Source organism: Camelus bactrianus, chromosome 35 (assembly GCF_048773025.1).
Source record: "Camelus bactrianus isolate YW-2024 breed Bactrian camel chromosome 35, ASM4877302v1, whole genome shotgun sequence".
Classification (NCBI taxonomy): domain Eukaryota; kingdom Metazoa; phylum Chordata; class Mammalia; order Artiodactyla; family Camelidae; genus Camelus; species Camelus bactrianus.
The window spans coordinates 18,297,377-18,324,791 of record NC_133573.1 but is presented as its reverse complement, the minus strand read 5'-3'; the positions used below and the strand labels follow the sequence as shown (position 1 = coordinate 18,324,791).

Below are 27,415 nucleotides of genomic sequence, written 5' to 3'. Positions count from 1 at the left end.
TTGTGTGGACAGTGACCCTCAGCGTTTCCAGTTCCAACTGCCTCACCAGCTGCTCGCACTTCTAACTGCAGTGTCAAGCTTGTGAGGTCGTCACTTAACACACTAGTGGTGGCTTATGAGGACGGGTCTCCCATCTCCTTGGAGATTTTCATCATCAAGTAGAAGATGATCAATGAAGGACTCATGTCACAGCTTTATGGGGCCCATTTAAATCAGTCATTCTTTTATTTAGCATTCTAGTGTCTATCATATTTTTGTCTCTCTCTCTCTTTTTTTTTTTTTTGAAAACCACACTTGAAATTTCTTGGAAATTTAAAAAAAAGCTTTCAATAAAAAGACAAAAATGGCTAAGATTGCAGCCAGCATGTTCTACATAATTCACATTCCTCAGGGTTTCAATTAGGTCTTTTTAGGAAGAAATGTTGGCCTCATTCTATTCTGGCTCACAATCACACATTTCTTGACACTTTTCCAAACAGAGACACTATTGGCAAGGGACTTTTTCACCTGGGAGGCCTGAGAAAAAGCTCTCTTCAGCTGTAATTATGTTGAGCGTATCATGACACTAATTGACATTTGCTTCTTAGAAGCCTTTTTTTCTTGTTGCTTTAATTACAAGGGCCTCTTAATCACCCAGTTTTCATCTCATGTTTATCTGTTAGGCTGAGAGATGGTCAGATGGACAATTCTCTGGAGAGAACTGTCTCTCATTCACGAGCTAGCACTGAACACCACATTTTAGTCTACAGGTTAAGGATAATATGAACTGATTTTTGAAAAGGAAAATTATGTGAAGAGTGGTGAGAAGGCCAAGGAGAAAGCAAAGGGTGAAAAAAGTTATGGTTCACATTCAGTTTACACTTGGAGGAAAAATGGTTTGTTTGTATTTCATAAAATTGGGAGGATCTACTGCTTATAAAGAAGTACACAGAACACTAGTACACTCTAGTGTGCATTTTCTTCTGGGTCAATGTTATATTTAAGAACACAGTACTTCATAACTTTGTATGTGTAAAATGTCAGGCATAGTGTGTGATAATCACAAGAGAAACTATGATAAGTTGCTCAAAATGTTGCAGTTTGGAAGTTAGATTGGGGAATATATTATAAAGCTTATTTTCATTCAATCCTTGGGAGGAAAGATGAAAACTTAATGTCTGCATAGCAGAAGAAGTCAGCAAAGGTGAAAACCACAGAAGTTCTCTGCTGTTTGCGGGAGGTAATTCATTTCTTAATGACCTCTTGGGATTCTGATTACTACTTAAGTTTCTCCAGTGAAATTTTTTCTAGGAGAATTAGCTCCCAAGGAAAAGCTAGGAGGTTTTTTGTTTTTGTTTTTGTTTTTTTAACTTGAAAAAAGACAGGACGTACATACTGCTTTACAACTGTTGGCAATCAGACTTGCAGTCTTCTTGAATGTCTTTTCAAGGTAGTGTGCAAATCTTTCATTCTCATTTTCTTTTGACCCAAGCTGAAGAAATTCACCTATAAAGAAAGAAAGGGGTCATTTGAGATATGGATTTTTTTTTGCCTGCCAAAATCCTAGGAGATTAAATAAAAAAGAAGAAAAGTCAGAATTAACCTACCACGCACCAAATCTTCAATCACCTGGGTTAAAATAGATATAACAGTTGTATTTCCAATTCGTGCCAGAGCCATCGATGCCGCAGAAAGAATTAAATCCCCAGCAAGGACAGCCTAGAAAAGAAGAAAAACTTAAAAGTATCCGAGCATTGGAGCCAATGAAGTTGACTTCTCAGAAGAGAAACACTGAACGGGAGGGCGGGGTCCCCTTGGGTCTAAGATTTTCCCCCTCCTCTTCCTCAGCATGATGTTATCAATCACAGATGTGGGAGGTGTTTGAACTGGATTGGCTCTCAGAGATTACGGGGTCTGTCTTTCCAGTTCAGAGCTGAAGGAGGCGGGAAGTAGCTGACCCTCTGGCTTCATTCCTGGCCCTGGAAAAAGGGCAAAATGGCAAAACACAGCTGCCTTTAGTTTAGTTACGCTGGACCATTCGCTCTCCCCTCAAACCAGGCGGTTTAGCCTCTGCACTTATTGTTTTTTTCTGCTCAGTAAGTCCCTCCCCTTCTTCACCTGGCAGACTCATTTGCATACTCAGGTGGCACCTACAGGAAGTTCACTCAGACCCTCTGTCTCATCTTCTGTGAACACGGCATCCCCTGGACACTGTTGTCTTCCCACATTTTTTTCCTATTTACAAACTCCTAAGGGCACGGACTGGGAATTGTCCAGCTAGTATGCAGCATGCACCAGTGCCTGGCACGACCCACGCTTTTCTCAATGAAAACTAACCAAGGAATCTTGGCTCCAAGCTCAATGCTCTTTGCATACCATGACACTGCCCCTCATTCCAGGATAAAAAATCTTTTTCACTAAACCCTAGATAACATTTTTCCAATCTTCTTTAGATTGTGAGTACATGTCTATACTGTATTTAAAACTAATTATAAATTATGCATGATTGAATTACACGCTGTAATCAAATACACTAATCTGCACAAAGACATGTGTAAGTGTTACAGAGTAGCTATAAATGACAGAGTTCATGGAGCTCTTAATTCATGGAATTTGCAACATTACCACATTTTAAATTTTTAATGTCTGTTCTCTAGTTTCTAAAATCAGTGACATTCAGTATGTTTACCAATTGATCATTTTGTGTAACGTATATTGTATAAGCTATACAATTGATATAAACGTGACTATACACTTATAAAATCACTGTACACATTACGATATACAAGCACACACACATCCACCCCTACATCACTAGCCACTGAGAGCTCAGGACCTCTAGGCTTTGACTTCTTTCCTCTCCTAGCCCCGGGGATCCCAGAGGCCAAAAGGTTCCAGCATTTGGAACTGAAGCTGCCACCTTGGGGATGGCTAGGGCAAGGGGCTAAGGGAAAGATGTGCCAGGGTCCCAGGAAGGGGAACGAGGCTCATGGAGAAGCTATTCTGTGAATGGATTTTTACTGGTAACACAGTAGTTTTGTTTGAGGGACAGAATAGTGGAGGAGACTGGCAGGCGGCCCTGTGCAGGGCAGACCAGTCTCACAGCTCAGAGGCAGGTGACAGTGGAAACACAGTCTTTCACGTGTGCTCAGAAAAGTAGAGGCAGTTGGCAGAGGGGACCAGCCAAGGAGAAAACCTTAACTTGTTCACTCATTCCTCCTCCTCCACCCATACACTCGGGTACTAAGGCTTTAGGACAGGCCCTGAAAACGGCCACAGCCGACTGCAGGACATGTCACGGGGTCACCCGTGACCTCTCCACAATGCAACTCCACCCTTCCCACCAACAGTCTGATGCATGGAGTTCTGTCCACAGGACACAAAACCTCGTCATCTAAAATCTGAAATCAAAGGCTTACCATTGAAACTGCAGGGCTTGACACAGCAAAACCAGCATGTCAAGATAATAATTAAGATGCATTTCTTCTTTGAATCCAATTAGAAAACAGGTGGGAACCAGGTCCAACAGACAGGGGAGGGAGGAGGAGGGAGGGGGAGGGAAACTTCCATCCCGTGAATGTTGTGTTTGTGCTTCGGGAGGGCAGGGGAGGGGGTGCCCGTGTGCTGGGAGACGCTGCTCCCAGGAGGCCTGTGGGTCTTCCCTCTTGTCTGCCCAACTTCACCCCTTCCTCAACCCATGACTTAAACATCCTCAAGCAAGACTCCACATTCTACACGTCCCCTTCAAGAAATGTTAATGAAATATGTAACACATACACATGAACCAACTCAATTATAGTGCCTCTATTTAAAAATGTAAAAATTTCATGGGTGAACAGTACCCCTCTGAGATAGATACAGATGGGTATTCAGACATATATACACATAGTTTTAGTTGTATTTACTTGCCCTGACACTCCGGCATGTGGCAATTAATACATAAAGTAATTAAAATGAATCTGAGTGATCTCAGCCCCAAAGCAAAAGGTGTGATTCCTCATGAAATATGCTTTCTGGATAACTACAAAACTCTCTTTCCTTAACCAAATTCTATATAAAACTGTGAATAAACTGGAATGCTAAATTTTTTTTTTTTCCCTATGGTATTATCTATGATCAAACAGCCATATACAGACCAGACATGGAAACTATTTTGAAAGCTGGCAGACCACATTTGAGGAAGCATATTTCATTTTTCAATGAGACAACTCTGAAAAATAAATGCAATCCAATGAACGTGGGATTTGCTAAGAAAGAGTTAAAAAACCCAAAAGCCATACCTTCTTTTCCCCCCAGATCTTATTAACTGTGTGTTTTCCTCTCCGGGAACTGGCGTCGTCGATGATGTCGTCGTGCACCAGGCTGGCAGTGTGGATCATTTCTGCTATTAAGGCTATGGCACGCTGGCTGGCTTGCATGTCTCTAGTTAACAGAAAGCAATGCTTTTTTAACACAGACGCCGCCTATAACCTTCTTAGCAATCATCTTGTGAAAACTGGACATCAGATCTAGGATAAAGAATTTTATTTCTCTAAGAGAAACTGCATAAAAACTTCGGCTTCCCTACATAGTCAATTCTATCTTCTGGAGAACATTTTAAAAACGCAGAAGATACCCTGCACCAGGATTATATTTTAGGGACACATTAAGAAGTAGAATTTATATAATTAATGACAAAAAAAGGATAAACATCTTAGAAGTCTGGGTATCAGGCTGAAGAACTGTCTTTATGTCTTGTAACGGTGGTCTGAGTCAGTTGATCAAGTTTACAATTAGGTTATAATTAAATCCCAGGGATGGATGGGGAAGACGGGTGAATTTAATATTAGCTTAAATATTTAGTAAGAAGACCTGCTGGAATCCCTAATTCCAATTCATATTTAACCTGCAAATTAGAAATTTAAATGTTCACTTCCCAGACTTAACACAAAACACAGGAGAAGCACTCCCAAGAAGACAGACTGATGTGAGTTTTACAGTTAAAAGGGAACCCCATTTCTTTTTAATCATCATCATCTATGCGAATTTTTAAAAACTGAATTTCCAAAAAATCAAACTGAGGAAAATAACCAGCTGAATTTTCTGAACCTAAAACAGAAGGCTGGCTTAAACACATGCTAACCAAACGTTTCACTTATTCCAATACCTTACTTTGCAAACATCACCACGTTCTCTCTCAGAGAGAAGCGTTAGAGGTATACTGAAATGTGGCTTTTTCTTTAAAAAAAAAAAAAAAAATCTAATCTGAATATCTGCAAAAGCCAGTGCTCATCCGAATTCCTCAGATCTAGCAGAAGCCGTGAAAAATGAAGTGGAACTGCACTACAGATGCTGGGATTTAACTGCAAACACCGAATCAGCCCGAACGGTATCTTCCTGACTTGCTTTAAATGTAATTTTAAAATGTGGTGCTTTGCCGACAACTCTTAAGATTTTTAGAACTAAACCTCAGAAACTTCCAACTGCTGTGAGCCCGGAAATCAACTGTAAAGTGCTGCTCATTATTTATTAATATGTCACAACTTCAACAGTTCTGGATGCTTCAGATCACAACACATTTTTCCGAGGGGCAGGAGTAAAGCAACCGAGAAGGGGGTACAAATCATTCTACAAAACCACTTTGGTTGAGGAGAAAACGGAGCTCTAGGCAGCTTCTAAGCTTTTTCTAAATCCCTCAGCAAGCCATTCACAAAGCCTAGAGAAGGAAGCTTGGACCTTAAATATTTTTCAGGTAAATTTACTGGATCCTGTCTTATCTGAGTTGCTTGTGCAAGAACAGATGTAGCCTTATACAGTTTTTTTTAAATAAATATAAAAGGCTATGTTTTTAGAATATTTTCTCAACTGAATTTCACTCACTAAAATATACACCTGCTACTGGTTAATAGCAGATCTGACATTAAAACAGCTGGTAAGACTCGAGCCTTCTTCACGCATCTACAGATTGGGTACCACGTCCATCAGCACAAACCACGTCGGCAGGCAGGGCCCCTGCTGCCGAGCTGCACTCGGACAGGAGTGCTCACTGAGATGCTGGGGCTTTTGTCTTTGTTTTAGTATCTTCCAAGTACAAAGATTTCTTACAGTAGTTTGAAATTTCATAGACTCTACATGTATGTAAAAAATGCCATTTTGTATGGCTAAATTCCCGACGGGTGAAACAGGATTCCTGCTTAGAATGTTCTTCCTTGGCATTGTGACACAGCCCCTACCTAGGAGAAACATATTTTAGACACTTTATCATTTTTCCTGATGTACTTTTTCCTCTACAATGAGGCTTTGGTGTGTGTCAGCTTCTATCTGGAAAACACCGCCACAGTGTGTCCACGGCACAGCACTTGGTCTGGAACCCAAATCTCCAGATTACAAGGAACAACTAGCACTGTCTTCAAGATGAAATCTTGGAAGTACCAAACTGAGTCATGCCATCAGAAGCTGGGCACCATTTCTACTTCCTGCTGCCACACTTTCCCAACTTCAGGAGATGAGCTAAGAAAAGCCAGCCAGGTGAGAGAGCGGGAGAAAAGGGGGCCCCTCGTCCTGAAAGGCGGCTCTGTCCACCATGCGATGACTCAGCCAGCCCCCTGGAAAGTCAAGTTTCCCCTCTTCATTCAGTTTAAAACAAGATTTTCATAATGAAGAATTTCCAGCACAGACAGAAATAGGTAGAGTGACAGAATGATGACCTCCCCACGTACACTTCACCAAGCTCACATGTGAGTTAAAGAAAATACTTTGTTCCCCTAGTCACACTAATACATACAAATTACAAGTAATCCCCCGGTGTGGGAAAAGTGTCTCTAAAAAGAAAATCAAACCCTGTCAGTGGATCATCTTGGCTCAGAACAAATGAGGGAAGCAGATAAATTTAAGTGGTAAATGTGGTTTCACTTTAACAGAGACACTTAAATTCCCAAATCTACACAGGGTGGATGGAAAACAGAGTTCTCCAGTGGCATACAGGGGGCTCTATTTCTATTTCAAAATCTTTTTCTGTTTTTTTATCTCTTCTGACTTCTAAAGATAAGTCTTTCACTTTGCTTCTTAGAACTCTGACAACCTTAGTGTTTCTTAAATATCCATCTCTGGTCCATCATGTCAAAATTAACACTCTTGAAAAGACAAGACTGAAAATCCCTCAGACATAGGAACTGCGATCTCTAACGGTGGGGCTCGGAACTGGCATCTTTAAGCAGCGTGCCAGGTGATCTGATCGCGAAGTCAGGGAGCTGCTGCTCTGTACGTGGGGGTGCTCACTGGACTTGGGGTAAGCCCACGTGGAAGCTTTTCCTCAGAGGGGTCTTGACCCAAGCTCAGCCTCAGCAGACCCCCTGCTGCACCGCCTCTAAACCACAGGCATGAGGGGCCACTCTGCTACCTGAGAAGTGACCTGAAACCTGGGGGCTCAGTTCAGAGGTCGTGTGATAGATTCCCCGAGTCTCTTCACAGCCCATGTGCAGAGTCTCCCCTGCTCTGAACAGCACAGCCATGGGAGGGTGGCCGTCCTTTCCTCTGACACGCCGCAACATCTCGAGTTTTAAAGGACACGCGTGGGCACGCATCAGTTCGGTACGGAAGAAACTTCAAATGCAAACGAAGCCTCTGTCTCAAATTCCTCAGGATGTAAATAAACTGCATCTCCCAGGTGTTACCTGAGGGAAGTCCATATATTCAAGTGTTCTGTGTGCTGAGCAATATCTACACAGACTCACATAAAATTTTAGCTTTATCTGCCACTGAGCTGACTTGCTGCAAGTTTGAGTCCCTCAACTTCCGACACCGTGGAAGTGTTCCGCTTTACCCCAGGTCTGCGCTGTAAGTCTGGGGGGTCCAGGAGAGGCACCTGCAGAGGGAGGGAGGAGCCCTGCCAGGCACACTCCTTGCACTGATGTGACAGGGTGTAAACCACCGGGTTTGTATCTGTTCTCTGTGGCTCTGTGACAAATTACCACAAACTGTATGGTTATACTGGCAGAAATTCTCTCTCAGTTCTGGGGACCACAAGCCCAAAAACAGTTTCCCTGGACTGAAATCGAGGTATCTGGAAGGCTCCCCACAAAGGCTGGAGGGGAGACGCCTCGGCTCGTGGCCACATCACTCCCATCTGGCAGGAGCAGCCGTCTTCACGTCTCTCCTCTTCTGTGCGTGTCGGTCTCCCTCTGTCTCCCTCTTTCAGGAGACAAGCATTTGGGACCCATCAGCATTAGCACATGGATACCTTTTGTGGGGCTGTTTTTCAGCCTAACGGTTTACCTTCTCCAGCCTCTTCTGCTGATGCTCAATGTTTCCTTTTCAGTGATCAGATTCTTAAAATGACCTGACTTTATTATATCTGTCTAAAGTCTTTTTTCTCCTCATTGTTGACACGACCTTGAAGGGTCTGCCCTTCCCAGCAGTGTTCCAGCTGCATGTGGGGGACTGAAGGAGTCCCTGGACGCCGCCTGCTCTCCGCTTCGCACCCTCGGCCCTGACTTCTGTTTCCTGGCTTTGTCTCTGTGCACAGCAACCTTGTTCCCTCCTCACCTGCACACTAAGGATGATGCTCCTGGCAGGTGCATCCAACGTGCCTCCCATCTGAGGAAGGGCAGAGTGGGATGCCTGCGAGCCCACACCTGCCGAAGCAGGTCAGTCACCTTCATAAACCCAAATAAACACACCGGGCTAGAGTGAAGACTTTCTTTGCTGGGAAAGGCAGTTTTAAGTTTGATCCTAACAGTCATGAATCCATTAGGAGTTTTAATATCAAGAGAAAAGAACTGACATCCAAGAGCAGCAGCTCCTGAATATTCAGATTTATCTCCAGGTGAAAACAGATGTCGGCAATGCGGCATCATAAATGATACAGGCTTCCTGCTACTGTTTGTTTTCTTGCTACTGAAGAAGCACCGCATCCTGGAATCCTTGGACACTGGAGAGCGACCCCCATGAAGTTCTATGAGGCCTGTGACCTATCCAGGCTGGCTTTCCTTGCGGGATCCAGGGTGTGACAGAATAATGCAACATTTGGGTTTTTCAAATTGGGCACAGCTGATGGAAATGGAGAGGTTGACTCCTTCAGCGACGAATCAGCCTTAGCGGGGCGGTGGGTGCTGGAAGCAGAGGCTGTGCGCCCGGCATGGTCACAGCTCCACAGCTGTCTTGCTCTCAGTGATGTCGCCTTACACTTGAGCTTGACCTCGCCCATGAAATGGACACCATCTGGCCATGAGAGCCTCCTCTGCCTCAGCAGGTGTCGCTTCTTACACACTCCCAGACCCATTCTAGCAATGAGTAGACCCATCAAAAGTGCCACACCCTAGGTTAAAGACAAAAACATTGCTTTTGGCACCAACCCTCCTGACTACCCCATAAACAGCCACTGCAGTAGCTGGTTCAATGACTCGGAACACACAGAAACCAGGAGCAGTTCCAGCATCGTCAGTGGCCTGATGTGGGGAGTCATGCATGTGAGCCGGGGCTGTGATGACTGCTCTGTCACAGCTTCCCTAGGGCAGGCTTTTGTCATTTCCTTTGTCTTCATGAGAATCACAAAAGTTACTTCCTCTGAGTTTAAGATTTTTACCACGTTTGGAAACTTGACCTATTAACTACTGTGAACACTGCCTCTTACAGTGTTTTAGCTAGTCAGCGTCTGGCTTTGTAACCTGGGCTAGTGGGAGTCAATGCCACTCGACTGTCTGTACAGTCAAGATCAATCAGTCTGCGCCCAGTGCAACTTGAGCAGGCCCGTTATCCCAGTCACTGGCAGTGACATCCACCTTCCAGTGCCGGAAGATTCCACCAGGAACAGATGGCATCAACAACGATAAGAACAGGTGCCCTCAACGAGGCCGCTGAGCAGGAGAGGTGGGGCTTACTAGGGACAAGATGCTTTGTTGTATTCAGTAAGTAGAGCAATTTCATAGAAATCAATTTCTTACAAAGCTCACTTTTGATCTGGATTCTTGATAAAGTCAGTCCTGACCTACAGGTAGTTTGGGTTTGGCTGAACTCTGCTGTGGGCTGAGTTCTCCCGGAAGCAGATTATCCAGTTGAAAGTACAGGATGTCTGCTCAGGAGTGCCCGTCGGGGGTGGGGCGGGGGTGGGGAGAAACAGCGCTGGGTGGAGGGAAAAGCTTCTGCAACACAGGCCCCTCCATTGCGTGCTCTGAGCTAGAACAGCCCTTCATCTATGGGTCCCCGGATGTGTACTGGCTTGTTTGAGAGGATTCTCTGCAACCCTTTATGACGCAACCCTTGAAGAGGCTGAGAACCGAAGGCTCTTCACCAACAGCACCTGGCCCAGCAAAGGTCCTTCCCTGAAGCGGGGCGCGGCCCGCATGGCTCAGAATCTGGCATAACTGCTTCCTGGGCCTCTCAAGTCTGATCATCTGCTGTGTGCATTCCTACTAGACCTGCCCAGGTACTGGTGCTTTTCAGGACACAGAGGAAAAATAGTCTTGAACTTTTTGGGCCATATTACCCTGAGAATATATTATAATCTATGTATACTTTTCCTCAGAACAATGCAAACACACAAAAGATGTTGCATATGATTCTAAGGGGCTCACAGACCCCCCATAACTCCCACAGGCCTCAGGTGAAGAATTCCCAGTAAAGTAATTGAGGGTGGAACATAAAATGGACAACTGAAAAGCTTACTAAAGGAAAAAGAGAAAAATCAATAGAAGGTATAGCACCCTCCTCCATCACTTCTTAAGGTATCTGTTTATCCTGTTTTCTAAAATCTCCTCCAGGATTACTGCTAACGTACGGAACACAAGTCTCAGAAGCAAGATGACGACGTCTGAGAAGCCTGAGGGGAGCCATTACACCTCAACTGCAAGGTGATAAAGCAGGCCTCTCTCAATTCTGCCAAGGCCAGCAGGCGGCAGGTGAAGCCCTGGAAGGGGTTCTGGGGGCCCTGGCTGGAACCCAAGGCCCGTGTGCTCCTGCCCTGAATCTCCAGCCACTGCCGCCCCACATTGTTCTAAACCACTCAGCAGCAAGATCACAAACGGCCAGAAGCTCTCCCACACCCCCTCCCTGCTTTAAGTGGCATGGGAGTGACAGCTAGATATTTAGCCCATTAAGAGCCTGATCCAAAAGGGTCCTTAGGAAGTAAGAATTCTCAAGAAGTTGGGGTTCGGAGGGTAATACTGTTAGCCTACTGTACCACCCAAATCATGCCACATCCCAGTGCTGGACACGGCCTCCGTCCGGTGCCTCCAGTAAGCCCCACTCCCACCACCTACGGGGACGATGAAGCTGTAGCTAGAACATCCCTGGGAAGGCCGAGTTGAACTTACTTTTTAAACTAGCAATGCCTTTTCTGTGCTACAGTCTCCCATTTTTTCCTGCAACCGACATTTATGCAGTTTCAATGATGAAAAGTGGAAAGACTCTGACTATGAGGATAACAGTGGACAGGATTGGAAGCAGTGCAGAATATCTTCCTTCCCATGTTATCTCTGAGGGTGACGAACGATATTATGCATTAATCTGAGACATTAAAAACATAAACACACACTCTCTCTAGACTAGTCAACCAGGGATGATTTGCTCATCGGGACATCTAGCGAGGTCTGGAGACACTTTTTGTTTGTCATCAACTTGGGGAGGAATACGACTGGCATCTAACAGAGACAAGCCAGGTGTGCTGGCAACCAACCTACAATGCACACAACTATCCCCACAGTAAAGAACGATCTGGCCCCAAATGTCAGTAGCATCAAGGCTGAGAAGCCCGGTTCCATACCACGTGAGAGGTATTTCCAGTCTTCTTCAGAGGGAGCGTTTCTGCTGCTCTGCCTTTCAGGTGACGTGAAATTGGTCCTGATGTTGGGTGAATGGTCATTGCCAGAGATTTCACTGCTTGTTCAGATAACACTGCGAGCCCCTGGAGAGTTCTCCGGGTGAGCAGGAGACACCCCAGAGCATGCTGTGATGCGCTGGGGTGGCACAGTAGTGGGGCGCAGATGGCTGTGGGCAGAGGTGAGCCTGTGCTCACGAACAACTTCGTTCCCACAGCATCTCAAACTCAGTGCCGGCAAACCTTGAATGTTACCCGCCAAGGAAAAGGAATGTGACACAGATGTTCAACACTAGGGAAATCTATCAGTACACTCTGGTCTTCTGGAGTTTCCAGCAACAGATGATCTGACATAAAAATAAAAACTGAAGACACTCCAGTAATGTGGCAAAGAGTTTTAAAAAATAATGGTTCTGGGTAAATCTTTTGTCTTAAGATTTCCTTTAATATTAAAAAATTGCAGTTGTTTTAACATTTTAAAAATGTATATATATTCGAAACACAGAAGTTCAAAATATTATCTTTTAAGATTTCTCTGTTTGTGAAGGCTGCAGGAAGTTAGGCACTGCAGAGGGTGTGGGGCCCAGAATCTGGGTCTGACTCATGACTTTATAAAGATCAACCTTTGCACTAACAGCTTGGTGTGCACAATGATCACAAGTATGCATACATCCTGGTATTCACTTCTCAGTGAGAAAATGGATTTTGGCTTTGAAAATGCTTTCCAAAATGTTTATTCGCAGCTGAAGTTGTTGTTCCCCTACAGGCATTTAAAAGTGTGGGAAAGGAACATGCCCAGACCAGACTCCAGGGTGACCTGAGAAATGCAAAGCCAGAAACTACTCATCACAAAGTGAATTCTCAGCTACAAGATGCTTCCTACACAGGAAACTAAGTGGTAACCTTGGGAAGGAAGGTTGGCCAAGTATAAAACCAACAGAGGAGAGAAAATGAGTAACTCACCGGGAGTTATTATGATGAATGTTACAGGCCCGGGCCATTAGCACCACAATAATTGGTCGAAAGGCTTTTCCTTTCCCATCAAAGTAGTATTCTGACATCTCCTTCAGTTCTGTTGTAGATATGAATAGTTCCTGAAATAAAGTTTCTCTATGTCAGTATGGCATCATACCTGCACCAAAAAAGCAACGGGCTTTCTTTCGTAAAACTTTGATTTTAGTGTATTCATGTCAGGTGAGAAACTCAGCACTCAGGTCCAACATTGTATGACCACAAACCTGGCTGCCCTGCGGCTGGGCCATGAGCAGGGCCTGGCTGGCCCCCGCCTGCCCCAGTGACCCCAAGAGACAACAGGCGTGGCAGGGAAGCACCAGGTGGCCCAGTGACAGCTGGACAGAGAGAGAAACAGAGCTGGCTGCAGCTTGGAAGACAGAGGGGGAGGACAAAGACGGGAGTGTGGGAGCCAGTGAAGCAGGAGGCTGGGGGGTATCGGGGTACCAGGGGCCAGAAGTCAAGATGGCGGCCGGGCAGGAGCACAGGCTGAGTCTGGCTCAGCCATTTAACCACAGACAAGCCAAAGGTTCACAGAGAAAGTGTGAGACACGGTTTACCTGATGGGAAGGAGCTTACAATTGAGTTGGGGAAGCAAACTTTTAATATGAACTATTCAGTAGTTATACAGTGGTATAACTTGAACAATTAAATGAATTAAAAGTTCAGAGAATGGGGAGATCAGTGTGGATGAGAAAAACCGAACATTTCATGGAGGAGATAAGCTTTGACCGGGGGTTAAAGGATAAGGAGGATTTTGATTTGTGAAGAGAAGGGGGCATGTGTTTCTTGTCTCTGCCACCAGGGACTTACTGGGGTAAACAGAGCTGTTGTCCCAGGAGCGGTGGGAGCTACCTATGGACCCAGAGCCCCTGAGGCTCTGAGGAGAACCCTAAGGCAGGGGGACTGACGGCAGGGGAGGAGGACAAGGAGGGGAAGGGAAAAGCTGGGTCGAGGGTGCTTCCGAGGTTCCTGGGTGGCAACCTTCAATCAACAAGAAAAACAAGAGAAAGAACAACTCGTAGGGGAAAGTAAAGCTTCAGATCTGTCAGTTTGCGACCATCACGGACACTCCATGGAGCTGCCCAGTGAGCAGTCAGATGTATGTGTTTAGGAGAGAGAATTCAATCCGGACCAGAGATATTATCTGGGACTCATAAGCATGGAAAGGGGTAAACTGAAGACACAGAGAGAGAAGGGGCCAAAAGAACCCCAGGGAATGGGAAAACAAAGGGGGTGGTGAGGAGGGGTCGAGAGGGACCTAGGACGCCAACTGAAGGATGGCCAGGGTCAGAGCCAGGAAAGAGCAGAAGACAAGGGATGGGTGTTGCGGAGGCGAGTGGTCACCAGCGTCCAGTGTTGAAGGAGCCCAGGAAAATACAAACTGGATGTGCCGCTGGATTTAGAGCCACTGATGACCTGAGCAAAGGCGCTTCAGAGGCGAGAGAGGCTGGAAAGGAAGGCCCACTGAGATGGTGGAGTAATGGGGAAGGGCAACAGAGAGAGGGAGTGGGGCACATGGGATGGGGATGGGCGGGACTCGGGGCCAAGGCTGAGTCCTTTAAAAGATGGACAGGAAGAAGCTGGAGCATCTGAAATGGATCTGAGACAGAATGAAGAGGGCGAGTCTGCAGATAATGAAGAGGACAGGGAAATACAGATGGGGTTCCTAGAATGCCAAGGAGGAGGCAAAGGGGATGGGACTGTCACCAGAGGTCCAGGGACTACAGTGGAAAGAAGGGAACACTGACTTCCCTGGGTGGGAGGAGGAGGCAGGCCCGCAGCCGGCCCAGACTGTCGGTGACACAGAGCAGCCGTGCAGGGAGTTCCTCCTTCATGGCCTCTGCCTGGCCCACCAGAGAGGAAGTGGCGGTGCTGAGAAATCAGGACAGTGGGGTGGGGGCTGTGGGGGGAAAGCACAGAACCCTGAAAGGGAAGGAAGTCGACGGGGGACATGTGACTACTTCAGGGCAGCATCTGAGAACCCACGTGAGGTTGGGGACTACTGAAAATTGGGGGGATAGGATGATTAACGAAGAAAGGCCTCTTTGGGGGCAGCCTGGCACTGATACCCAGAACTGGAAGGAAGACAGGAGCAGGAGTCACCGGTGGCTTCAGGGCCTCACCAGGCCTGGAGCAGGTGATGATTTGGAGAGGAAGGGTTAGAGAGGACTCTATGTGCTGCCTGTACCTGCACCTGTGCCTCCCCCCCCACCTAGTTTCCCAACTCTGGCGTCACCCCTCACTGGATGGTAACACATATTGCATCCTCCACGTTGCCCCATCCTTGTTGCTCAAGACACATTTGAAACTTGACATTCGTGAGTCAAGTCTGCAATGGCACAGCCCACGTCTGGAAGTCTGCCCTGTTGTCTCGTAGTTCTAAGAGATCAACATTACTTCACAGCATCGCAGAAATAGCTTACCTTCCTGATGTCCTCATACAGACCTTTCAAGTCTCTCCAACCAAGTTTAAAAGGATCGGTGTACCTCTCACCGCTCCGTGTCTTACTACAGCAGCACGCTGCTGGCGTCGTGTGATGGAACCTGGAAGCAGCAGAAATGCACACAATGGAAGACAGCGCTATTTTATTACGTGAGACAACTTCATTTTTAAGTAAGAATTATATACACCCATGCATATACATGTAACAGAGTCAGATGATGGAAAACTGAAGCCCAGATACTTACTGGAAATTAAGCATTGATACAAAAAGGTCATTATAACTTAGAAAAACATACAGAATTTCATTCTTGCTCAACGATACACTGATAGTATATTTTTTATAACCAGGACCTTGGAACCCACAAAATCAAAGAAAGACTAAACTATGTTCATTGTGCTCTGAGTTTATTTTAAATTTTATTGTACAGTCAGGCTTCTGTATCTGCGAGTCTCGCATCCATGGATTCAACCAACCTCAGACTGAAAATTTAAAAAGTTCCAGAAAGTTCCAAAAAGCAACACTTGAATTTGCTACGCTCCAGCAACTATTTACATAGCATTTACACTGTATTTACAACCATTTGCATAGCATTTACATTGTATTAGGTATTATAAGTCAAATAGGGATGATTTAAAGCATACGGGAGGATGTGCATGGTTTATATGCAAATATGACACCATTTTATACAACAGACTTGAGCATCTGTAAATTTTGGTATCTGAGGGGAAGGGTCCTGGAACCAATCTCCCATGGATACTAAGGGATGACTGTATTCTCATTTTTTGAAAACGCAGAGATCACATAGAGCAAGTACTGTGGGGCTTAGTTAAACAACGTTCAGTGTGGTAGACCAGCCCACCACAATTCAGAACAGAAATATACTGGCAATGTGACTAATAATTTTAGCAGGTGCAGTATGGATATAAACTTACCGTGATATACTATACATAATTGGAAAGGCAGATGTTAAACTCTTCACAAGATTAAAATAGGACACCTATAAAATAAAAGTATTAAGAATATGTGTGAAAAACTTTAAGACTAGATTTTTGCAAGAATATCCATGAAAAATTTGTTTATAACACTAAATAAAAACTCCCATAATTTATAATAAGTGTAATCTTTATCTTTTAGTTGTCCATTTAGAGACTGCAGACTTGACAAAAATGTTTTCTCTCCTTATTATAAAAGTAATATTTGTCATAACAGAAAATAAGAAAAAAGCAGAAAAACCATTTATAATCTACCCCTTCCCCTAAAGAACACTCCATAATCATATCTATCACTTCCTTTAACTAAGGCTGGGCACTAAGTAGTAAGGATTAGTGTGATTTACACTCTCTTAAAGTCTTAAATTGGTTTAAAGCAAAGAATAATCAAGACCCCCAAAGCATCAGCCCAGGTGGTGGGAAAGAAAGGATTTCAATGTTTAGGAAGAAATTCACAGGTCCACAAACACTTCCTATTTTAAGTTATTGCTCCTAAAGATACTTGGAAATGATACTTTTTGAAAAGTCATGTTAACAAACAAGCAAGCTCAGTATCACATTTTGGTAACATTAGAACAACAAAAGACTGCGTTTTAAAAGATTGAAAGGTGGTGACCGCAAAGAGTAGTCCCAGCAATTATTGTGCACTATTAAGAACCAGGAATTGTGACAGGCACTGGGGACCCAAAGATTACAGACAGCCAATCTCGAAGAATTCAGGGACACAGGCATTTCAGAAGTTACTAACTTACTAATTAATGCGGGAAGGGCTCTTACAGAATACTGGAAACCACTTTGACAAAGGATGGATTTAGCACAAGAAAAATAAAACGAATCCACTCTATTAGTGATCCTGTCTCACAACATGCTTTTACGCTGACACTTACAACCACTTGTTCTTATAAAGCCAGGGAACTTGAAATTCTTGAAAAACTGCTAATACAGATGTTTACATTATATCAAAAGGAAAAAAGCACCTACAGAAACTGTGTGCATTATGTGCTTCCACTGAAAATGTATACACCGACACAAATAAAATCCACAGAGAACAGAGTTTGAAAGTGTATAAGCCAGGATATTAAACAAAAGTTATTCTGGAACAAATAGAATTGTGGGAGTTGTTTGTTTTATTCCATTTTCTGGTTCACATTTGATTTTTCTCTAGATTGCTTTAGACATATTAAAATGACAATAGAGGCTCACTTTATCAGGCAGGTGGTGGCCAAAGAAGATGGTCTGAGTTCTGTTCTCACCATTGCTTTTCATATTCATTAGACCAGTAAGAATATTTATTACATCCCAGGTATTACAATGTCCCAAGAAAACAAAGTGATAAGCCTCCTGGTTGATTGATTTTTTTTTTTTTTTACTGTTTTATGACAATTAACCTTCTTCTTTCAGCTTTCATGGGTAAATGAGTCACATGAATTCAGTATTTTACTAGAATACTTATTCAGTGTGAGACCTGACCTCTGACCTGGGGTGAAGGGTTAAAACCCCACAGCTAACAGAGTGCCCTGAAGCACAGGCGGTAGAGCCGTGTAACCTGTTAGAAAGCCTGCTCTCTGGAAGGTGGATCTTGGCTCAAATCCCAGGATTTCCTGGCGGTTACCATGCAACATCTTTCTGTGGATCGTATCTACTCAAAGGAACGCTGAGGTTAATGGAAAGCTCCTGGCTGTATACATTTAATATGGTATCTACTCAATCAAGCTGTTTTGTATGGGAAGAGTACCTTCAGGCAATGTTTTCCAAAGTGAGGTTAGAGAAGCACTGAAGAGCAGGAAACTATTTATTAGAAGGGAGCCAGGGAACTGGAGTCACTCAGTGTGCCACTACCAGCACGAGGAACAAGCTTTTCCAATTCAGGTTTTGTGCCTTCCCATCACATACTCTGCTTGAAAGCCAACCTTGCCTCCCTCCCACGAATTTACTTGTTGAAAAGTGCAAAAACGCTGAGTAAGAATCAAGACATGCTGGCAAGGGATTTGGCACAATCAAACGCTGGTTTCCGTCCTATTACAAGACGTGTGAACACTACCAATGGAGAAATCTGGGGAACACACCAACATCAGGAAGGGTGGAGCTGCGTTGGTGGAGCCGGGCACGGCTTTACTGTTGTTGCTCTTTGTCCCTAAGGACCAACTAGCCAAAGCACACGTGGCTGAGGCAGACCAGAAAGCTCATGTATCAATTTATAGTGAAAAATGCCATGGATACATAAATCAGAAATACATGGTATTGGCATCATCAGCACAGTCCCTCCTTGTGGTCATTAAGGCAGACGCAGAAGACCTGGAGCATACTGTCTGCGGTAAAGCACCTTTTACGGGGCTGAGATAATTGCTTGCTGGGCATGGAAGCAAAGGAGTATCAAAGAAAGGAAGTACCAGTGACATCAACGGTGGGAGCGCCTACCTCTCCAAATAACGTCCCCATGTACGCTACTAGAAATCTTTGAAGCCTGGCTAGGACAGTACTGAAATGGATCCCAGGAGACTCTTTATCCCATCTTCTCTCTTTACTGTCTAGTCTATAGATTAGCCCAGCTGCCATTCTCTCTCCAAATATCTATTTTGGATAAGTTGTGACATGTACACCCATATGTATCCAAAAGCAGACATTCCGAAATGCAACAAATTTCATATTGGAGAAAATGGTGTTTGATGGGTACAGGGAACTGTACCAAATCTGACTGAAACAGAAGAGTCCTAAATGAAATACACTTTTTAAAAAAATGAGCCTTTCAGGAGAGGATATATAGCTCAAGTGGTAGAGTGCAGGCTTAGCATGCATGAGTTCCTGGGTTCAATCCCCAGGACCTCATCTAAGAATAAATAAGTAAATAAACCTAATTGCTGCCCCCTCCTCCCCAAGAGCCTTGTGGATGAGAGTTGAATCCATACAAGTACTCTATGACCGGAAAAGTCTTTAGAAAGGACAGTGAGTTCTTAGAATTTGCGTGGTTACGCTAAACAGTAGGAGCTTAGGGTACGGGCACATTGAGAATTAATCACTACAAGGTGCGGAAAGGACTCAGAGCCATAAATACTTGTCAACATTCAGGAGCTAAACTGATCAGAAGAGGGAGAAAAAGGAGATGGAGCTCAAAGGTAGGAGGTAGCAGGGGAGAGCGTCAAGGAATCATGGTTAGTGCTTGGACTCTGATTCTGTTTCAAGAAGGCACAGGTGGGCTTAAAGCTCAAGGTTTCTCCAGTTGCGACATCCTCAGGCCTCTTCTCCTTCCAGTACCCTTCTACTCCGTCCAGGTTTGCCCTCCCTCCGAAGCAACTACCGCACGACCGAAATACGGTCCACTCTAAGCACAAGCCCTGCTTTCTCCACGAGGCCTTTTCCGCCTAATCCGAGGCTCCCCAGATCCGAGGGGCTCAGATCACTTTTTGCTCTAAAATCCCAGTTAAGTTCCGTCGCCCCCGAAGCCCTGGCTGTAACTCGAGAGGAAAGCGCTGCCCCCGGTCTCCATGCTTTACTCCTCCGTATCCCAGGGGGCAAGTGGACCACTCCTGCGTTTCCCAGAGACCTGGATCCTCACCGCCCCGTCCCCAAACCCCAAGTGCTCCCCTGTCCCCAGGACACCGCTCTGCAGCCCGGCGCAGAGCGCCTACCCCTCAACTCCCGTTCCCGGGGCCCCGCCAGCCCCGGGTCGCGTCCCGCAAGCCGCTCGCGCCCATTCATTCAGCCGCGCCGCTGTCATTGGCGCCGTGACCTCTGTGCCCGGCCGCGGCGCGCGCTTCCCGGCCTCACCTGCGCGCGGGTGACATCGGCGGCGGCGGCGGCGGCGGCGGCGGCGGCGGCGCGCGGCCCGGACGGTCCCGCGCGGCCGGGGCACCCGGGCCCCAGGCTCCGCGCCTCCGGCCTCCAGGAGCAGCCGTGCCGCCACCGCCACCAGCGAGAGGCCATGGTCCGAGTCTGAAAGTCGCGGCAGAGCGGCAGCTCCGCCTCTGGCCCGGCGTCCCCTCCTCCCGGGACCCGGAGCAGGAAGTTCGGCCCCGGAAGGGCTTCGGTCCCGTCGCCCCCGCCCTCCTCGCTGCTGCCCGGGCGTCCTCTGCGCGGACTCTCGGCTGCCGCTGGCCCGGGACTGACCGCGGAGCCGCCGAGGGCTGCGCTGCGGCGGGCGGCTGGACCCCTCGCCCCACCACGGGCCGCCGGCCGGGGAGAAGCCAGCGTGACCTTCCTGCTGGGGAGCGGCCTCTCCCGACCCCGCCCTGCCCGAGCCTCCAACAGTCAGGGCGAAAATGCACCCTTGGCCGACCGCCTGCCGCCAGAAGTGCCACACAGGGCGCCCAGCGAGCCGTCACGAACTTTCCTTCTGCGAATCAAGGGAGAAACGGGACGCAAAGAATCGGGTTCCTGTTTTGCTGTCTAATCGGAAGGCTCCGGCTTCCCCAGCTGCTTCTCTTGGGTGTCACTTGCCACGACTTCGTCGTCTGCTCCTTATGGCCACCTGGCCTTGAAAGAAGTGCCTGCCTTTTACTCTTTCCAGCAACAAGTCAAACCCCGAGCAGGGCTGTTGAGAAGCAGCTAGATTAGCCGACTCCCTGCTCTGAAAAGCTGATGGGTGTGTCATGGCCCACTTTGGCAGTCTGGCTCACGTGTGGATTTGTGAGTCCCGCTTAGTGTATGAAGTTGTTTATTTTGGTAATGTTACCTTTCACATGTCCAAGCACAGAAAAACCAAAAACTGCGGAAACGGAAGTTTGGAGCAAAGAAAGCTTAATTAATTGGGCAGAGCAAGGAGAATGAGTGGCTCATGCCCCTGAAACTCCCAAACTCCCCCAAGGGTTTCTGCTGATCCTTTTTAAAGGCCAGCTGAATGAGGGGCAGCCCAGTGTATGTGATCAGGTGCACATAATTCTCTGGTTGGTTGACGGTGCTCAACCCTTAGGCGTCAGAAGGTCTGGCTCATGATCAAGTAGTTAATTTCTGCCATTTGGTGATAGTTTTAGCATCTGAAAAACTCGGAAAATATGCCTGAAGTACTATTACCTGGGTCCTTCAGAGATGAGCTACAGCAGAGGATATGGGGAAGGGGTCTGTCCCTGGAAGGCCTCAGGGGTGCCTGCCTAATTATAGTTGAACCTACTTGTAACTGGCCCAGGGGTTACTGGAGAATGTCTGGAATAATACCCGATATGTGTTAGAAAGACCTTTGCTTAATTCTACAGCCAGATCTACTCTTATGGTACCGAAAGATTGTATTTATAACAGAAGTCATGATACAATTAATAAATGCGCACACACAAAACCAATCAAAGAAAGTGTAAGCATTAGGGATATCCTCAAAAAGTTCACTTACAAGAAAATAGACCAGCAAACAGGCAACTGAAGTTCTATGACACTTTTTCTTTTCTTCAGACCCATGTGTTTTTTTATTAAAGAGTGCAAGTACCCATACAGCTGAGCACATTATATTTAACATTTTGTGGGGTTTTTTTCACTGAATGAAAGCCTATAATAAACTATTAAAATAAGTCAATTTTATTGAGTTTTTCCCCCCAATATTGAAGAATATTATGTAAAAGATGTGTCAGGTACTTAACAAAAGTTGTTAATGTGCACCTGTGGCTTATCTTGATCTAGATTTACATGTTAAGAAATATCCGACAGGTGGAGTTTGCCAAAATAGAGATTTAACACGTGTACTTGCAACAATCCTGTGACTTACACTTTACCCTCTGCCCTAATTACAGGTGGGGAAACAGACATGGAGGGAGTAAGTGTCTTGCCCAAGCTCACGTTGTTGGCAGATAGAGCGTTACACAATTTTGTTAGGCTGTTTTCATCTAGAAATTGTTTACCCAGATTGAAACAAAATAACCCGTCTCTTAAAAGATGTAATATGGCAAGGCTAAGTAGGGAAAGCAGGTGCAATTCATGAAGGATTCCAACATTAAGTAGTAGTAATCATATTATTGAACAGCTTTAGAGTCTTCTTTTTTCGCTAAAATTAAACATTTTCCCCTGCTACTTCATTCTTTATAATGTGACACTTTTGATGATTGGATGATTGCATAGTATTTCTTTGAAAGGGTATGTAATGTTTACTGGGTCACAGGGAACTGATACTTTTACATTATCTGTCATGTCTTGGCAGATCTTTAAAATCAAGCTGAAATGGAATTTGAATATTCTCTTCATTCAAGTAACTCAGAAAAATGCTGTTGAGAATCACAAAATGGTGATTTCTAGAGTCCTCTTGGAATTTGTCTTATGCCAGCGGGGATAAACATCCTTCCTCTCTACCCAGTTGATAATTATTTTGGAAAAGGCTCATCTCAAATAAAATCAAACAGATCCAGCTTTCTGGGATGTAGGTTAAGCACACCTTCAGGCCTCAATTCTTGTCCATTAAGTTAGGAATATGTTTGAATTGATGTTTGGAGTCTGGGAGGTCCATAACAACCACATCCCTCACTTTCCCTTCGTGAGTCCCCTGGGTCTTACTCTCTGAGCCCTCTTGATCCACAGTGGTGGGTTCCAATGCTTCAGAAAACTTTAGTGCACCTTACCAGTTTTAATCACTAAATATTTTGGTTTTAAAATCTGAGTTTGCTTTTTTGTTTGCTTTAAATGTCAGTTTAGAGCTTACTTTTACCCAAATATTACAACATAAGATTAATCATTTTTTAAGTAGAAAATAACACATTAGCTATTATTTAGTTTCTACCCACTTTAAGAAGATTTTGAGGCCTTTTACATTTAAAAAGAGAATAAAACACTTTCATCCCAGATTGACCATTCCCCAGATGCCTTCTCAGGAGCCAGGGGGATCAACATACAGCCTCTATCTGATTCTCTCAAAACTATGGAAACTTGGCTAGGCATACTTTTGATCAAGCAGTGAATCTCAAATTGAATTCACTCTACCTGTTTTTTCCTTTTCTTTCTTTCGATTTTTGTGAAAGTCGTGGAGGTCACTGAGGTGGTGATGAGAAGTATGTCAAAGATCAACACGACTTTAGAAGGACTAGGATTTTTAAAAGGTCAAGTATGTTATAAAATAGAATTGATATTGCATTAGATTTACAGACTCATAGTTCTAAAAATACCATCTTCAGGAAAAAACATTTAAATTTTTATTAATTTGACACTGGAACGTAACATAAAACTTCTTTAGTTAACTTGAAATGGAAGGGAAAATCCATCGAAGTGGAAATACATAGGAAAGGTAGGTCCATTTAGGTAGATATTCTAAATTCCATGTTAGATTAAGGATTACAGGTGTACTTGAGCAACAGGGAGATGTTTTGCAGTACTTCTAGTCAGAATACTTCAATATTGTATCTAAGAATGGACAAAATGTCATGAAAACAAAGTAACAAACATGCAGTTGAGGTTAGCAATGATTATATCCATCATCCAAAAATATTTATAAGTTCTGCTTACGACATGTTGCCTCTCTTTTTCTGCAAAGCTTTCATGAGATCCGACATGAAATCTTGCTCCCCGCCTCCCCCGCTGGGTGGTCCTGGGTTCTCCTGCCTCTTTGGGGGAACTGGAGGCCTTTTGACGACCATCGGGGGCTTCTCGGCAGACTCCGGGGTGAAGGCGGGTGGGGGAGGCGGCGGCGGCGGTAACGGGTACCCCGCATCGCCCACAAAAGAGGGCGGTGGGGGAGGCACGAAGTCCGGGGGCGCGTCAAAATCGGGGGGCGGTGGAGGGAGCTCGTCGTCCTCCAAGGGTGGCGGTGGCGGCGGCGGTGGCAGGAGGTCGTTGGGCAGGGCGGAGAAGCCGGCGGCCGTGCCCTTGGCCTTGGGGGGCATCCCCGGGCTGCCGCTGACATCTGAAGATCTTCGCACAGGAGCGGGTGGAGGCAGGCTGGACTTCGGGAGGGGCTGGGCCCTGGGCGCTCCCAGGGCTGGCTTCTGGTCCTTCAACAAAGAGAACAGCATTATTCTTGACCACACGGCCACGTGGAGGTGACATTTCCTTGGACAGGGGAGCTCTCAGGATTTAAGAAGCATCTGCCCCCAGGGGGAGTCTCAATCCCTCAGTCCTGGAGATGCCAGGTTGTTCTTAAGATAGCTCATCTTTGCTTTGGGATAGAAGGACTCCAAATGGCCTTTAACATTATTTTTTAATATTACTACCTGCTGCTAATCTACCCTGTCTTATTCTGTCAATGGAAGCCCTTGCCCTATTCAGCAAGGTGTTTATTTAGATTATACAGGTGTCTCCTCAGAGCTGCCTTCTACAGGAGTTACCAGTGTCTTTAAAAGGGCTCTTGTGGTGCAGGGTTTATCTGGTTGTGGGTTACCTCAGTCTTTACCCTACAGTCAGCCTAGAGCAACTCCAAACGGAAGCATATTGGCTCTTTTGGAACTCCCACTCAAGCCTTGGTTCCCGAGACAAGCCACCAGGGTCCTAGGCAAACACAGATGTCACATTTTTCTTGGTCTGAGTTGAGCTGGTTGTGAAGGGCAGTTGTCAGGACCAGGTGTCTGAAATTATTTTGCTCCTGTACCATCTCCTCAGGGGCAGACAGATGGTTAAGGAGCTTCCCCAAATCTCTCACAAATCTGGCTTAATCGTCCTACTTTGATCAGCACAAAGATGGAAGGGAAAAAGAAAACAGAAAGCGTTCTCTCTGGACTACAGGTCATCTTCGTGCAAACCTGAGCACAGAGGCTCTCTCTCCTGGTGGGGATGGTTCTGGCTCTTGCATCACTGCTTCTGTACTTGCACGCTGACAACCCTTCCCCAGGGCTGTGGGCAAGGAAGGAGCCAGTTCTATGTTTCACTCCTTCAGAAGTAACAGCTTCCAGGGAGGAGGTGGGTAGACCAGGAATCTGCACACTTGATCCATAGTCTTAGATTTACTTTCTCTTAACTGTGTGAATGTCAGCTGGCTAATCTGGTATAAAATGAGCACCATAATCCCTATTATTATCTGTATCTTAAATGCATAATGTGGTCAGGTGAGATAAATATATGAGTGGGTTCTGAAAACTAAAATTATGTTGCATGTGCTATTGGCAGAGGCTAACAGAGGGCTCAGCCCTTCATCTGCCAACAGTGGAATAGATATTAATAAATTATATTTATATAATGTAACGCACCTGAGAATTTCAGGCAGCTGAATTGAATCCCTGTTTTAGTGATAATTATCATTGTGATTTACATTTTATCAGGCTTTCATTGTATTTCTTTCTTTGCTTAATAACCTCTTACCACTGAAGATTAAATTTAGAAGTTTTTTTCTCCCCTAACAAAGTGCCTTCTGATTGAGTTTATTTTATTTAGTTCAACTGCTTAGCATGATAAGAAATTAACTGGTGATATATTTAAAAAAATTTTTTGATCTGGCCCTTTGGGAATTGGTGTTCACACATAGTTAAGTGATTTCTATTCTGATTTTTTTTTTTTTTTTTTGCTTTCAGCATTTAAAGATGTTTCTCTTCAGCTGGCATTACAGAAACCATGAAAATAACAATTGCTCAAAGTACACTGTGTGATGAGATTGTCAGACTTGAGGAGCTAACAAGAATATTAGAGAAACACAGCTTTTCATGGTCTACCATGGTTCTCAAAAATTACAAGAAGTTCAATAAATGCAGGATTTGATTGTTTCCACCACTGGCTGATGAAAGGGGAGAATGAGGTGGAAAACTACTGCAGGGACAGCTAGGATTATGCTGAATTACACATGAGAATCTTCAGTGGAAGCTGTGTAGTCAATTCAGATGTTACCAATGATCACTCTTAGCTATAATTTTTAGATTAAAATGAATCTACATTAATCTCCTCTACTGAAAAAAAGTTATGGAGAATGTTATACCAATTTGGCTATTATTTAAAAATGTTCTCTCTTCTCCATCACTCTGAGGATGTATGTAGAATATTAACAGAAAAATACAAAATGCACATTTTATAGTGGAACCCTGTTAGTACTCTTGTAATCTGGCTTGGGGTCCAGTTAGCATTTAACAAAGGACTTCTGACTAATGAGTTGATCTAATTTATTCAGAAAAAATAAGTAAAAATCCCAAGCACTTAAAATGCAGATGCCAGTTTTGAAGAGTGCTAAAACCACTCGACTAAACAAACAGTCACTTCAGTCAAAATAAGTGTAGCTAAACTAAAAATAGTTATCAATCCTCAGAATTAAAAAAAAAATTCTTACATTTTCCCGAAGCTGTGTAATAATAGTTGGTTTTAATTTTCCATTCTAGCCTATGTAACTTAAAGATTAAAAAAAAAATAAATATATATATATATATAAATATATATATACAGAGAGAGAGAGCAAGAGCACAATTATCTAAATGAAATGATGGTGACTTTTGAATTGCTGGGACTGTATTTCCTCTTTTCAAAGGAGCAATCATTAGAACACAGCTCCTGGGCTTACAGAGCACAGTCTGTTAGAAGTGGGTCAGGTACTTCCTGGTCTTACCTTGGGTGGTTCAATGTGTCTCTGTGCTTCTCCGAGAACTGTACTCATAGAATGTGCCGCCTGGGGAATCTGACCATTGGCCTGAGTGGTGCCTGTTTTAATTAAAAGGGAGGAAGTGAGCCAAGAAAAGTGGGCAAGGTGGAAGGATACATTAGGGGTATGGGATTAACAGATACACACTTCTATACATAAAACAGATAAGCAACAAGGATTTACTGTAGAGCACAGGCAACTATATTCAATATCTTGTAATAACCTAAAATGGAAAATAATCTGAAAACAGTATATAACTGAATCGCTTTCCTGTGCACCTGAAACTAACATAATATTTTAAATCAATTATACTTCAATTAAAAAAAAAAAGAATAATGGCAAGTTATTTTCAACGTTCTTGAAAGTTAAATTTGAAAATACAAAGCAATTCATGTCTCCAAAGCAAAAGGATTCGTAGGTACACAGGGCTCACCCCAAGTCTGAGGTTCTCTGACAACACTTCATGAGATTCAGCAAAAGTTTCAGGGAAGTGAGTGCTTTATGGCAAGCCACAAAATCTGGATTAACTAGGGTCTTAGAGAATAGTATGTTCTGCTTTTCAGGACTTTTTGGGTAATTGGAGAATAAACCTGGAAAACTTCCTTTTTAGAAGGATTCTCATTGTTGAAGATTTTTCTGAAATGGATGGACCCGGTTGCACACTCTGCTGCACACAGGAACAACTTTGAATGTTACCCTCAACAAAAAGTACTTTGGGCACAAAAACAGGAGGCAGAGGTGACTGAGC

At 44.6% G+C, this 27,415-nt stretch overlaps 2 protein-coding genes across 4 annotated transcripts in view; both read right to left on the bottom strand.

The window, feature by feature from the left end:
* Positions 1-20,732, bottom strand: part of PDSS1 (decaprenyl diphosphate synthase subunit 1) — a 37,914-nt gene extending 17,182 nt beyond the window's left edge. Inside the window, exons 1-7 of one of the 3 annotated variants that reach the window (XR_012504136.1) lie at positions 19,983-20,732; positions 16,161-16,225; positions 15,208-15,328; positions 12,734-12,864; positions 4,260-4,401; positions 1,587-1,698; positions 1,372-1,485 (exon numbers count right to left, since the gene is read on the bottom strand). Coding sequence is in view for 2 of the 3 variants with exons in the window: in XM_074358050.1 (XP_074214151.1) it covers positions 1,376-1,485; positions 1,587-1,698; positions 4,260-4,401; positions 12,734-12,864; positions 15,208-15,328; positions 16,161-16,225; positions 19,983-20,138 (837 nt within the window). In the remaining variant the exon portion in view is untranslated. Of the gene's footprint in view, positions 1-1,371; positions 1,486-1,586; positions 1,699-4,259; positions 4,402-12,733; positions 12,865-15,207; positions 15,329-16,160; positions 16,226-19,843; positions 19,940-19,982 lie in introns of those variants that run through there. The other 2 variants (XM_074358050.1, XM_074358051.1) reach the window with 2 other exon arrangements.
* A 2,559-nt stretch (positions 20,733-23,291) lies between these two features.
* Positions 23,292-27,415, bottom strand: part of APBB1IP (amyloid beta precursor protein binding family B member 1 interacting protein) — a 94,240-nt gene continuing 90,116 nt past the window's right edge. The window contains exons 14-15 of the mRNA XM_074358036.1: positions 26,635-26,726; positions 23,292-24,109 (exon numbers count right to left, since the gene is read on the bottom strand). Coding sequence (XP_074214137.1) covers positions 23,621-24,109; positions 26,635-26,726 — 581 coding nt within the window. The 3' untranslated portion in view covers positions 23,292-23,620. The remainder of the gene's footprint in view (positions 24,110-26,634; positions 26,727-27,415) is intronic.